Source organism: Polypterus senegalus, unplaced genomic scaffold (assembly GCF_016835505.1).
Source record: "Polypterus senegalus isolate Bchr_013 unplaced genomic scaffold, ASM1683550v1 scaffold_1793, whole genome shotgun sequence".
In the NCBI taxonomy this organism is placed as follows: domain Eukaryota; kingdom Metazoa; phylum Chordata; class Cladistia; order Polypteriformes; family Polypteridae; genus Polypterus; species Polypterus senegalus.
The window spans coordinates 1-13,842 of NW_024380864.1; the positions used below are offsets into that span (position 1 = coordinate 1).

At 35.2% G+C, this 13,842-nt stretch overlaps 1 protein-coding gene across 1 annotated transcript; it reads left to right on the top strand.

Annotated features, from left to right (window-relative positions):
- Positions 1 to 2,058: 2,058 nt before the first annotated feature.
- Positions 2,059 to 13,112, top strand: LOC120520395 (AP-1 complex subunit gamma-1-like; the record flags this gene model as incomplete). Its single annotated transcript, XM_039742798.1, has 14 exons — positions 2,059 to 2,146; positions 2,231 to 2,329; positions 5,146 to 5,201; positions 5,327 to 5,440; positions 6,325 to 6,465; positions 6,729 to 6,783; positions 6,875 to 6,997; positions 9,940 to 10,029; positions 10,118 to 10,245; positions 10,364 to 10,468; positions 10,555 to 10,705; positions 10,908 to 11,034; positions 12,752 to 12,906; positions 13,014 to 13,112. Coding segments are annotated over exons 1-14 (1,518 nt in total), but the record flags the coding sequence as incomplete, so codon positions are not given.
- Between the last annotated feature and the right edge of the window lie 730 nt (positions 13,113 to 13,842).

Sequence of the window (13,842 nt, forward strand, 5' to 3'; positions counted from 1 at the left end):
CAGCCCAGAAGTACTTTTGTTCTTCCGTCCCCGTGACTTGGGAGTACTTCTGGGCTATAGGGAAAATAGAAATCCCGGTGTCTCTCTGTAGCATCCTCCTATGGCACCCACAGCACCTAGCAAGGTTGTGAAATTGCACTCCATCTCCCATGATGCCCTGCGGGAATCCAGGGCACCTCCATGCTGCAGGGAGGACTCCATCTAGTGTCTTGGATGTACTGGCCGGGATAAGCTGCCGGCCATCTCTCACAATGTATATATATGTGTGCATATACTGTATATATGTATATGTGTATGTGTATATACACATATATTTATTTATATATATTTATAATAAAAGTAATGATTTAATCTATTGTAGACTAGGAATATAGGCCAGACACAAGAAATTGCTCATTATCTACTGTATGATATTACACAACATTCAATAGCTGTGATCTGGTGACTTCTTTTTTTTTTTTCCCCATTGCTGTCTCTTCGGTAGCTTTCTTATTTACAGGTCCGTCTCATTTGGAGGATAGGATGTCATATGTAGAGAGTTCTTTATTAAATGTTTCATTTGTATTCTTTGTTATTCTATAACATTTTTCTTCTTTTAGAAATTTGATTAAAAAAAAGTTTTGTCATTTAACAACTTGGTTGAAAAGAGATTTTGCCATTCTGTTTAGTGTGTTCGTGTGACTGTTTAACTTTAGTTTAACAGCCTTCACATCTTCTTAATAAAATAGTAAAACATTGCATAACCAGACTTGGCATTTCACAAGGTAAGGTAACAATTATGAAATTTTATATGAATTCCACCTTTAGAAGTGGCCTTGATGGTCTCAGCTAAAGGACAGCTATAGATCAGACTCAGTGAGGTAGTTTTCGGAAAGTGAATGATCACATCTGTCTTATGTATACAATAAGCACAGATACAAGAATGTGTTTACTGTCTGATAAACACCAAACTATAGTGCTCCTCACCCTCTGCTCCAATCCACCCTCCAAATGTCTTATCAATGCCAAGGTACTACAGTATATTTTATATTGAACCAAATCCCCTTTACACTGTTTCTCCAGAAAACATTTTCCATAGCAATCATTGTGGAAACAATTTATGCATCAAACACCTTTTAGAATTTCACTCACCAAGGTTCGCTCTTTGTATTATAAATTGAAGTATACATATTACTGCTTTGTTTAAATCCTTAGAGCTTAACCTCCCTTTTATACTTGCCATGCTCCTGATACATTTGTGGTTCAGTAATGTACGTTTGAGGCTCATTGGACTCCAGCACTTTCAGACCTCCTCCTTTCTGTACATTGTCTGCTTGGAATGTAGTGGAATAACAGGATACTTAACTGTTCCTGCTCAGAATAGTGACATTGAAGACGAACAAGAATGTGAGTTTATACACAAGATTTTAAGAAGTGTTAGTGTTAAACAGAAAATTTCCTGATCCCATATAGTGTACAGTACTTGATATCTTAAATATTTTTTACCAAAAATCAAAGTGAATCTCATTGCACATAAGACATTTGCTATGGTTGCAGTAAGCATCCAGCATTAATTACAAGCTTTGGTTTTTCTAGGCTACGTCCTAAAGGGAGAGCTTTTTATACCATTCAAGCATAAAGTTAATTCCAACGTATTCATACTTCCTTCTTAATGTGTATATATCCTTTCTGGTTTCTTTGTAATGATAAACATATGTAAGATCTGTTAAAACGTATTTTTAAATGCCAAGAGAAATTAGGACATTAATTGTATTTTTCAGCAGTTGCTTTGATTTAATAATGGATCCTACTCTTTATACCTTATCCAATATTGAAGACTTTTTTTATGGGATTTTAGTGAACGAGTCTTTTCTTCTGCTTCTGCAATCCTGGCCAGGATATGTAGGGCAGAGAAATGGATTGATGGCTGGATAGATGAGTCTTTTTAAATTTGCTAAACATTCTTAAGATTAATTTCTGTATATCATGTATCTGCTATTCACATTCGTCTTTTTCTTGTTTTACATTTATATATACTGTGTGTAATATGATTTTTGATATATTTTTATATTTTATGATATTTTAGGTCCAGATGCTGCACTTAATGAGAATTTTAGGACAAAATGATGATGAAGTCAGTGAAGCAATGAATGATATTTTGGCACAGGTTAGTGTGTGTCATTATATCTAGCATGTTGTATGTTATCAGGTATCAATTGTTATCTTATTAATTCCTTTTGTCATTGCATAGGTGGCAACAAATACAGATACCAGCAAAAATGCAGGGAATGCAATTTTATATGAAACAGTATTGACAATAATGGATATCAGATCAGAAAGTGGCTTGCGGGTAAGCATAATTATTGTGGGTTGTCAGAAACCAACTGAATCTTAGAATATATTTTACATTAACTGTAGAACTAAGTTTACATTCTTTAAAAATGTCACCTCTAGTGCAGGATTTAAAGTACAGTATGTATTTTAAATCCTTTGAGGTTATCAATGAATTGATATTTTACACTAATACTGACATTTGTAAAATTTTTCATAAGCTATTTTAATGTTAATAAGTAGTTTATACTTAAATTTGTTTGATTATTTTGGAAGTTAATGATTAAACAGAATGATGATTAATCAGAAATGTCCCCTTGTACTTTAATTTAAAACAGAGAATATATTAAAAGAAAATACTCAATATCCATTCCTTTTACCAAACCTGGTTGATCCTGTGAACTTTCGCAGGGAACTAGTGCTTATTCTAGGATTAACAGGTCCAGAGCATGGATCAACCCTCAACAAGGCACCATCTCATCACACAGGGTTTGTTCTCACGCACACACAAACACACGCCATTGTTCATTTAACCCAGGCCAATTCAGCATTACCATTTAGCAGTGATAGAGATTGCCAGGAACTCAAGGATGCAACAATAATGTATGTTGTCATGAGGTACATGCTGGTTTCACAGTGCATTCAAATGTTTCATAAAAAACATATATTCCAATATAGTGAGAAAAGTTTTATGTTAATTTGCCACAGTGAAAAAAACTATCCAGTGATCCTTCACATCTCACAACTTTTTTCATTTTAAGGACATTAGCTTACTTTCTTTTCCTAGTGGTGGTCTATTGCAGCTCAGTCCAACTGATAAGCAATTAGCACATGAAACATTCTTTTTCAACAACTGTTTTTAGTGAGTCATATGAATTGATTTGTGGGTAATTTCAAATGGATTCAACTGAGCACAACACTTGTGCTAGGTGGCATGACTGATGTCATCAGTATTTTTTGTTTGCAGGCAGATGATGACAACATGTATAAGTACCTTGTGCGGTTCACGATTCCCGTGACTCAGAGCGTGTTTATATTGAAATATATCACAGTAATATAATTTTGTAGAATTCTTTTTGGGAGGCTTCTTTGTGCATTTAATACATTAAATTGCAGTCACACTGAACGTTATCAAAAATAATTGTTCTAAATTTTGTTTAAAGATTGTTTTTTTCTTTGTAACCTTACATATGTCATATAAACTGAACTGAAAGGGCATCATTCCATCCCTGTGCTAAAGCTTCTTTTTTGGCACCGGCCACAGACCCTAGTAATTAATCAAGTAGATCAATTCACTTAAACTCGCAGTTCTAAACAATCAGGTCAGTAAACACTAATCAGACCAGCTTTACATTTCACATTGAGATTAATTTTTGCTAATCCAAATAGCAGCAAATATAGGAACTTGTGAACACTGTATCCAAATATATTACTGATTGCAAATGAGGTTTTTGCTTCTCACTCATACTTTTATTACAAAAGATTAGTCACATGGGGAATTCTAAATTCAATAATGTATCAGCTTTCAAGTGAATGCTGTCACCAGGGGTTTGGAGACATAGTCCTACTTTGCAGTGTTCTGGGGAACTTGATTTTAATATGATAATGTTTGTTGAGTGCTTGTTCTATGTTACGCTATTTCTTCATTGTAAAACTATGAAAACTAAAATAAACCCAAACACTCAACTTAAACCTGGACAGAGCATTTCATGTAAGAATCTCTTTTGCAATGTTTGCTTTGCAGTATCTGTGAAAATATAAAAGCAAATCACTTTACTGTGCAAGTAGGAATAAAATAAACTGATTCTACAGTACATTCCAACAGATAAGAAACCACAAACAGTAGCATTGCTACTGGGATTCCAAATGTTCAAAATAAAAATCCTGCTTCCATGTTCTAATAATATTAAATACATTTGCAGCACTATTTTGGACTTGTCGTTGCTTCTGGATGATCTATTGGGGGAGAACAACAATCAGATTTGGTGAGATGGGTGATATGTCAACATAGAGTAGCTTCTTAGTATCTTGTATAGATAGAAATAATTATATAATAAGTTATATGTTTCTAAGATAGTGAAAAAAACACTTGCAACAGAGGCCAAAGAAAAAGAGATGGTCAAACTTGACTCCCAGATTAATGACTAAAGAGGAAAGCTGAATAAACTGTCCAGTAATAATAGAATGAGTAATGCCAGCCTTTTTTATCTAGCATGGTCTACCGACAACAACGGTATCTAATTTGCCAATGTTTAGCTGCAAATAATGTTCATACATGGAGCACTGAATGTCATCCAAGTGTTTGGTGCAGTGAGATAATACAAGATGAATGAGAGGCCTTGGAAATAGAACTTTTTAACTTTATAAATTGTACCCAGAGGTACTAGGTAGATCAAGAACAGAGTTGGACAGTGTATTTACCTTCAAGGGGCTCCAGAAAAAAAATAAGTAAGGTTTTATCTTTAACCTTTCAATGGTGAGGTGTTCTTTCTGCCCAACAAGATAACAAGTGAACCATTCTAACACAATACCAAGGGGATTCAAACCCAGTGTCCTTTAATTGTTAAGCAGTAACATTAAGCATTGCACCACTGTGTCACCCTGTAAAGAAGTTTTCGAATTTTTACTATGGCATGATGATTTATATATTTACTGTTTTGAACAGTCGAAGAAATAAAATGCTTGTATTTTGATCAGACTTCATAAATACTATATATTTGTTCTTCTCAATTAAAGATAGCATTTAATTATCAGTATATTTTTCTGTATAATGAGATTAGAAGCTGTTTAATGAAAATGAATAAAAAATAGATAAAAAATTGTTTTACTTTGAAGGTTCTTGCTGTGAACATCCTTGGTAGATTTTTGTTAAATAGTGACAAGAACATTCGGTAAGTAAGCCAAATTAATTAATAAGTTTTACTAGCCTTTCATTTCTTTTAGTCTTTCTTGCTTCCTATAATGTTATTGAGCCTATACACTGTATGCCCTTCTCAATTCCAGTTTGATATTGCAGCTATATTGCTATGACATCCCTGCTAAAGATGGTGCAGACAGACCATAATGCAGTCCAGCGACACAGAGGAACAATTGTTGACTGTCTCAAAGACACTGATGCTTCTGTCAAGAGGTGAGTCTTTGAAAAAAACATCTCCAGATCACTAATACGTAGGAAGCAAAAAATCAATTGTTTAATAGTAGATTGGTGGTTAAAGTGTTAATTTTTTAAATAGAAAGAACCCTATTGAAGTTTCTAGTCTCCCTACCCACAATAATGCCAGCAGCATGATATGCTATTCAATCAAATTTGACTTCCTTATTTTAAAAAATGCACACATGGATTTCAGGGAGGACACAAAATAATAAAAGAGGATAAAACAAAAATTATATTTGCTGCCCATCCTGGTTTTAACTGCACACCCTTGATTGTTCTTGTCTTGTCTTGATGGCATACCTGCTTCCTTACTTGCTGTCTAAAGGACTCCGCAATCTCACATCATGTCCATTTCTCTCACAACCTTGTCTTCTTTTTCAGTGATCCTCAACCTTGCTTTCCATTTAACTTAAGATCCCTCCTCCCACTTAAGTCAGACAGCCTTTAAAATTGTACTAATGTCATTTCCATGGTCAAATGTGGCCCTGTTTGACTTCCAGGATATCACATTGCAGGATCCTCTAAGGACCCCAGTTATATAGTTCACAGTGTACATCCCTTTGACCTTACAAAGTAGTCTTCTCTTTAGCTAAGATGGTTATGGAAGTTTGATTTTTCACTGCATTATTTCACTTATTTTTCTGAATACTTATTAAATAATTTCCTCAGTATATATTATATCATATTTTCACATGTTTAAAGATAAATTAGAATTAATTGTTAAAAAGCTATTTTTAAACCTACATAACCCAAATTGAAGCCGAAGATGTCGTGTGTAGCAGCAGTCGAGCTGAAAAAGCTAACACCTGCTACAGTGAATCTTACATTCCTCAGTAACCCATTTTCTACTCTTCTTGCAGGCGTGCTCTTGATCTGACCTTTGCCTTAATTAATGGCCACAATATCCGTTCAATGATTAAGGAGCTGCTTCAGTTTCTTGACCACTGTCCTGCAGAGCTCCGCTCAGACTGTGCTTCTGGAATTTTTCTTGCAGCAGAGAAGTAAGTATTGCCTAGCTTTTCATTAAACTCTATTGTTGTATACTATTATTCTATTGATTGTTAATATGTGATTGTAAATTTATTATTTATTACATCTTTTCAAAATCAACTTTTATTACCTTTCCTATTACACTTGCTGAACAAACAGGCCAATTTTACTCGATTATGTTTACATCTTTTTGAAAGTGATTTTGGATAAAAGCGTCTGCCAAGCAAATAAATGTAAATGTATTATATTCATCATTTTTGCTCTGCATCTACAGATATGCACCATCTAAGCGTTGGCATATAGATACCATCCTCAGAGTACTTACAACGGTATGATCAGAAACCTTAGTATATTGCTCAGATTGTGTACCAAATAACTTTTATACCTTATCTACTTCTTATTTGTGTGTTTTGCTTTTAGGCAGGAAGCTATGTTCGGGATGAAACGGTTCCTAATTTGATCCAGCTGATCACAAATACTTCTGAGCTGTACGCATACACCGTTCATAAGTTATATCAGGCAGTATTAGCTGACATTTCCCAGGTAACTAGTATTTCCTTCAAATACAGTCCTCCTTCCTTATTCATCTATTTGTTTATGTGACCCAACCTGTATTTTTTGCCTCGGCTCTCTAGTAGTTTTAACTTATTCAGTTTTGAATAGCTACTTATAGCTGATATCATAAATTATTCGAAAAAAAACTGTCTCTGGTCTTTTGCTGTAGAAAATGCTTAATTGTGCATAAGCAGATTAACTACAGGCCCAGGTTTGTCTCCCATTTATTATTGTGTTTATTATGGCGGTTTCATAAATGCTCAGTTTGGTGCAACTCCACAGCATTTTCTGTACATGATTGAATTTAAATATTTTTAGACTTAACATCACATTTCATACATGGAGCACCACAAATTTGTAGGTTAGTCACTGTAAGAATTTGTAAGGATTTGCTCCTTCAAAATTAACAGTCTGGTAAATTTCATTGCCAATACTGTTTATATGCAACACTCTTAAATAACATGTAATTGTTGTTTAATGCTGTTTACATGTGAAGCTTAGAAAAGAGTCTCATAAAAAGACTCCACAGCACCTTTCCTTTTTTAGGAAATTGAGAAAAGTCCATCTTTTGTCCCAGCTCCTTTAAATAATTTTGACAAGAAAAGGCCATTTAGCCCAACAAAGCTTGCCAACTCTGTTCACCTGTTTCTCCAAAATAACACCAAGTCATGTGTTGAAGATCCATAAAGTTTCTGTAGTTCTCTATGTGAAGAAGAACTTTCTAACTTTTGTGAAAAAAATTCCCTCGTCTTTATCTGTGCCTCAGTGTTCTTGTTGAAAAATGTATTTAGCAGCTGTGATCCACCGTACTCCTTTCACAGTGTAACAAGAATGACCAAGAGACATTGGAAAGGTTTGGGGCAGCCACCCATATAATATTTCCCGGCTGCAATATCGATTAAATAGAACAGACATGTTCACACGACTGAGTCCAAAACAGAACTGACTATTGTCTTAAGATGGCGGCATTTAAATGCTCGCAAAGGATGTGATGTCATCAGGACTGGAACTGCAAGTGATGTCGTTGGTTGCCCCAGAACCGGGCGTGATTTCCCAAGAATGATCTGCAAGGAATCCAGAGAGAGAATCGGTGCACTTCGCCACCCACTGGTCCGGCGTGGAATTACATCTATTCAGGCCCTTAAGTTGTCCCTAATCACGCACGCGTGTGTGACAACAGTTGGGAAAAAAAAATCAATTGTGAAATCTGATAATCTCTGTTTGCTCATCATAGAGGAAAGGTTCTTTTTCTTTCTTAACAGTTCATACTTTCTTAACAGTTCATATCCTGTAGTCCTGGAATCAGCATAGTTGCCCTTCTCTTTCCTCATTGTTGCTATGTCTTTTTTGTAACTTGCATTCCATAATTATAAAGAAGATTCTAGAAGAGGCTTCCTTACTGCACTACGTAGTTTAACCATAACCTCCTTTGACTTGTACTGTACTAACCGTGCTATATAACACAAAACAACGCAAAACCCTATTAGCCTTTTTATTAGCTTCTGTATACTGCCCAAGTGTGGATCGTGACACCATCTAATTAGTTGCACTTTCAAGTTTCAGACCTCCCTTTGTTCATTTAAACCTTAATATTTTTACTTCCTATGTGTAATACTTTATATGTACTTACATTAAATTTCATCTTGTATAAATTTGCCCAAGTCAGTATTGTGTCCCTTTGTATTGATTTAATGGATTTTAGATTATTTGCCATTCTTCCTAGTTTGGTATCATCAGGCATCTGCAAACTTAACTAGCTTTATTTATTTATAATCTTATCCAGATTGTTTAATTTATTAAAAATAGCCATGGCCCCAGTTCAAGAGAGTATCATAAATAGAGCTGCACAGTGAAGAGCATACTGGCCAGCTGTATTACAAATTATAAGGTCCTGCTCTGAGTGATTGAAATGGACCATTTTATTCAGTGGGATCATGCAACCATTTTTATAGGACAAGTATTACAAAAGGGCTTTGAAGTAAGCACACTAAATCGTCTCAGAACCTGCAGACCCCTTAAACAAACTGTTTTCCCCTACCATCCAACAAGCAATGTTGTATTACTCAATGATGTACCAATAGATTCAGAGTTTTTTACCCCCATCTGTTAAGCTTCCATCTCACATATACTCATTTGTTTGCCTTTCCTGTGTAAATCACATACATTAGCAGTTTATTTGCACAATTTATTTGTTGTTACTCTCCACTTTGCCACAGTACCTGTGCTGTCTGCTTTTCACAGTGCAGTCAGATCAACATATGAGATATAAAGTAATGGAAGATCACAGACTAGCACCCTTGTTTTTTACGTTGAGCTCTTAGGATAGGTTCTATCCCTTCACAACCCTGAATTGGATTAAACAGGTTTGTGAATGTATGTGTATATGTTATTATGGACAAGAAACTGAAAAATAGTATAGCTAAATCTAAAGGACCAATAATAGAAGACATATGCTAACAGAAATTAAACATTTGCCATATGGGGCTTCATGATTTCATGTCCTGTCATTTCATGCGAGTTCCTCTGCATGCCGCCTCCTCCTCATACTTTATGAAAGTATAACTGACATTAGAGCTGTAACGTGAATGCACTTTTGAATCTTAAGGAAATGTTTGCTTTTAGTATATGCTCCTTAATTTCCACCATAAACTCTCCCCCTTACCTTTCCAGAATAGGATCAGATAATCAACAAAGGATAGCTTTTGTAACATACACAAGGTTACTTTAACATATCCTTCTTCTTGCATTTGGCAAATAATTCTGTCTTCACTGGCATTCAAGTCCATCATTTTTCTGGCTACTTTATCGTGAAAGCATTATCCTGCCATTAGTAAACAAAATGCTGTTTAGTTTTAATTTAGGAAGTTAATAATTGTGATGGTGTTTAATATTGTTTTCTTCTTATTATTATTATTATTCTTCTTTAACAGCAACCTCTAGTGCAGGTAGCTGCATGGTGCATAGGTGAATATGGGGAGTTTCTTCTTTCAGGAACATGTGAAGAAGAAAAAACTGTCAAGGTCAGTTACAGTTAATAATTTGCAGTGATGTTACAATGTATTAAGCAGTTTAACTGCAGTTGCTACTGTATGTCTTGCTCTTTCGCAGGTGACAGAGGATGATATGCTTGATGTTTTAGAAATAATTCTGCAATCCCACATGTCATCTCCAGCTACACGGGGATATGCTCTCACCTCTTTGATGAAGCTGAGTACCCGTATTAGTGACAATGTGGAGTAAGGGCATTTTATGTCTTTTATTTATAAATTCAAAATATGATTTACACATTTATGAAATTAAAAAAGTGAGTGTTATTTATTATGACTCATTCTGTGCTTTATTGTTTTCTTCCAGTCGAATCCGGAAAATTGTATCCATCTATGGTAGCTGTATTGATGTGGAACTACAGCAGAGAGCCATTGAGTATAACACACTTTTTAAAAAGTATGATCATATGAGGTATGTTTGAGTATCATTCACAACAACAGATTTACTTATTGTTGCTGGCCTTCTAAGGTTACCACCCTGTTGCTTTTTATTCATAGAGTGGCTGTCCTGGAGCGTATGCCAGTAATTGAAAAGAACTCTCAAGTCTGTTCTGATAAGAGCACAAAAGTATCAAATGATGAAAACAAGCCACTTAGCCTCTCAAAGCCAAATCAGACTGAAGTTAAAATTCAGAATGCAGCAAACCAGGTAGGATGAATTTCTAACATTCCACAGACTCCAGTTTCATCTGTTTTTCTATCTTTAGACTAGTTATGGAAATCATATCCAATTACATTTTAACATTTAACAGAACCAAATTACATGTTATGTTTAATACACACACTCTGTTTTTACCCTAATATCTTTTGAGCTATATTTTTTTAATTTCTTGAATTATTTTTTTCTTCAGCAAACAGTTGATCTTCTGGACTTAATTGGAATATCAGATCCCTCTCCAGCACCAGTAGTACAAAATAACCAAGAAAAGATGGTAGGAGGAGAGCTCCTGGACTTGTTGGGTGGCATCAACTTTGGAGGTATTAAAAATAAAATTTCCTATCAAAAATGTTCTTTTATTGATATAAATTGATGAAGAGGAGGTCATCTGTTTGTTATTATTACTTGACTTTCTATTAAAACCTAAAAAAGAGGTTTTGAATTTCTTTACAGCATAAAGCATTCTGAAAAACACTTAGTCAAATTCAGGGTTATGGGGAACTGCAACATATCCTGACAGAACAGTATACAAAGCAGGAACCAACCCTAAACAGAACATTTATTTATATATATTGCTGTAAACATTTTAAATGAAAACAGCAAAGATACATTTCTTTAAATCAGTCAGTTCAAAAACTTAAAAAAAGAATTAGTAGGGTGAATAGCAGTTGTTAGTCTAAAATGAACTCTTCAGCTAGAATATAGGAAAAAATGAAAGCTGATAAAATGAAAGCTGATAAAGTTATACTTTACAGTAATTTTAGAAAGTATTTCGTCTCACAGAGATAAAAAGAATATATTCCGAAGCAGTGAGGTTGATAATAATAACTGGGCAACCTTCAAGTCTCAACATGATATTTTAGAATATTGAAGTAAATATGAATTTATGAACTATGTTGGGTTGATTAGGGCGACACGGTGGCGCAGTGGTAGCACTGCTGCCTCGCAGTAAGGAGACCTGGGTTCGCTTCCCGGGTCCTCCCTCTGTGGAGTTTGCATGTTCTTCCCGTGTCTGCATGGGTTTCCTCCGGTTTCCTCCTACAGTCCAAAGACATGCAAGTTAGGTGGATTGGCGATTCTAAATTGGCCCTAGTGTGTGCTTGGTGTGTGGGTGTGTTTGTGTGTCCCCTGTGGTGGGTTGGCACCCTGCCTGGGATTGGTTCCTGCCTTGTGCCCTGTGTTGGCTGGGATTGGCTCCAGCAGACCCCCGTGACCCTGTGTTTGGATTCAGCGGGTTGGAAAATGGATGGATGGGCTGATTAGTTCATTCATGTGAAAACTTTATCTACATTCTTCACTTCATGAGTTTTCACAAGAACTGGCCACTGAGACAGCACACTGAATAAAAACTTGCTTTATGACCAGACACATCACAGCATTACTTAATTTATATCTCTTTTATCAGTTTATAATCACCTAAGAGACTAATGTTCAACAAGTTACATTTGGTATCTAACCAATTTTTTCTTGTTAATTGTGGTGGAGGATTGTATGACCACTTGTAGAATATGTATTGTACTTCACTCAAGGTATTTTAAATGTCTTTTTTCACTATGAATGCCTAATAAAACATTTCTTAAAATGTAGAGCATATTTTTGAGTTGTTCCTTTCATATATATGGTTATAGATACATGTCAGTTATTGTAAAAACAACCATGTAAATGTCTTACTCCATTTAGTCATTGATCATTATTGCCTCACAGATCATGCATCTTGGAGCCAAATCCCACAACTTACCGTTGTCTATATGGAATTTGCACATTCACCCCATACCTGAGTCGGTTTTTATTCCACATTACCATAGCTGTGCGCAGTAGCTGAATTGGCTTTAGTGCAAGTATATAAGTGGAGTTTTATGCATGTATGTCCTGTGATAGACTGGCACCCTATCCAGGGTGTGAGCAGCCTTGCACCCTGTGCTCCATAATAGACTCCAGACCACCAGAACCCTAAATTGGATTAAGTGAGTATAAGAATGAATTTATGTATTTGTACCTCTGATATTTACATTGTTTAAACTTACTTATCTTTTGCAGAAATACCCTCAATCACTGCATATAATAAGAACGGACTGACCGTTGAATTCTTCTTTGAGAAAGTGGGCAATAATGAATTGTCAATACAATTAAAAGCTAAAAATGCCACAGCTAAGGATATGAAGGAATTTATTCTTCAAGCTGCTGTTCCAAAAGTATGACTAATAATTTATTTCTCATTATTGTTGTTTGTGTATTTCAGTCAATTAATGTATATATGTTCTAGTACTTGTGTTCTGATTTTCCCTTTTCTCCATTTCAGAACATCCTGATCCATCTACAGGCCCCAAGTGGAAGTGTGCTGCCTGCTCTTTGCAGTGGATGCGTTTCCCAGACAATCCTTATCAGCAATCCAAACAAAGTGAGAGCATTCTTTCATTGAATTTTTAAAATACAATGATTTTTAGATACAGTAAATTCAGTGTCCATAGCTTTAAATTCCGGCTTGTATGTGTGCAGTTTGCACATGGGATCATGATGGCTTCAGCCATATAATATCTGTCATATGTTACTACAGCCTTTACTTGATAATTGCTATGTTAAGGAAATGTTACCCTTGAATAATATTCACTGTCACAGGGAGATGTTATTGTTCTGAGCTATATTATTCTGCATATATCAATATTTTTAGTAATGTTAATTATTTTGGCCAATTTTGACAAGTTGAGTTTGTTTTTGTTGAAGTTATTTTTATTTCATTTTGACAGTGACTTTAATGTGTTACCATTTTAGGTTTGTGTTTTGTAAATGTGAAATTCCATTTTGTGTGGTCTTGTCAAGAACATAGCAATTTTGTTGAATACTGTTCCTATGACCATTGCCAGTCACTTGGCCCAATGATGTAATGTCATGAAGTTGATTTTTTTGCATCATTCCGGGATTTGTGTTTTGTCATAGTTTTTTTTTTCTGTGCTTTACTTCATTTCACTTCTCTTCTCTGGTATTCCTACCCCTGCTTGCTCTTTAGATGTGAGTTTTTGCATAAGTCAACTTTTGTTAATTCATCTCCAGGCATCCACGAGTAATTGTGGCCTGCAGGCTATTGTGTTTCTACCAGGATCCTAACATTGTTGGATGTGTAAGGATCCAGC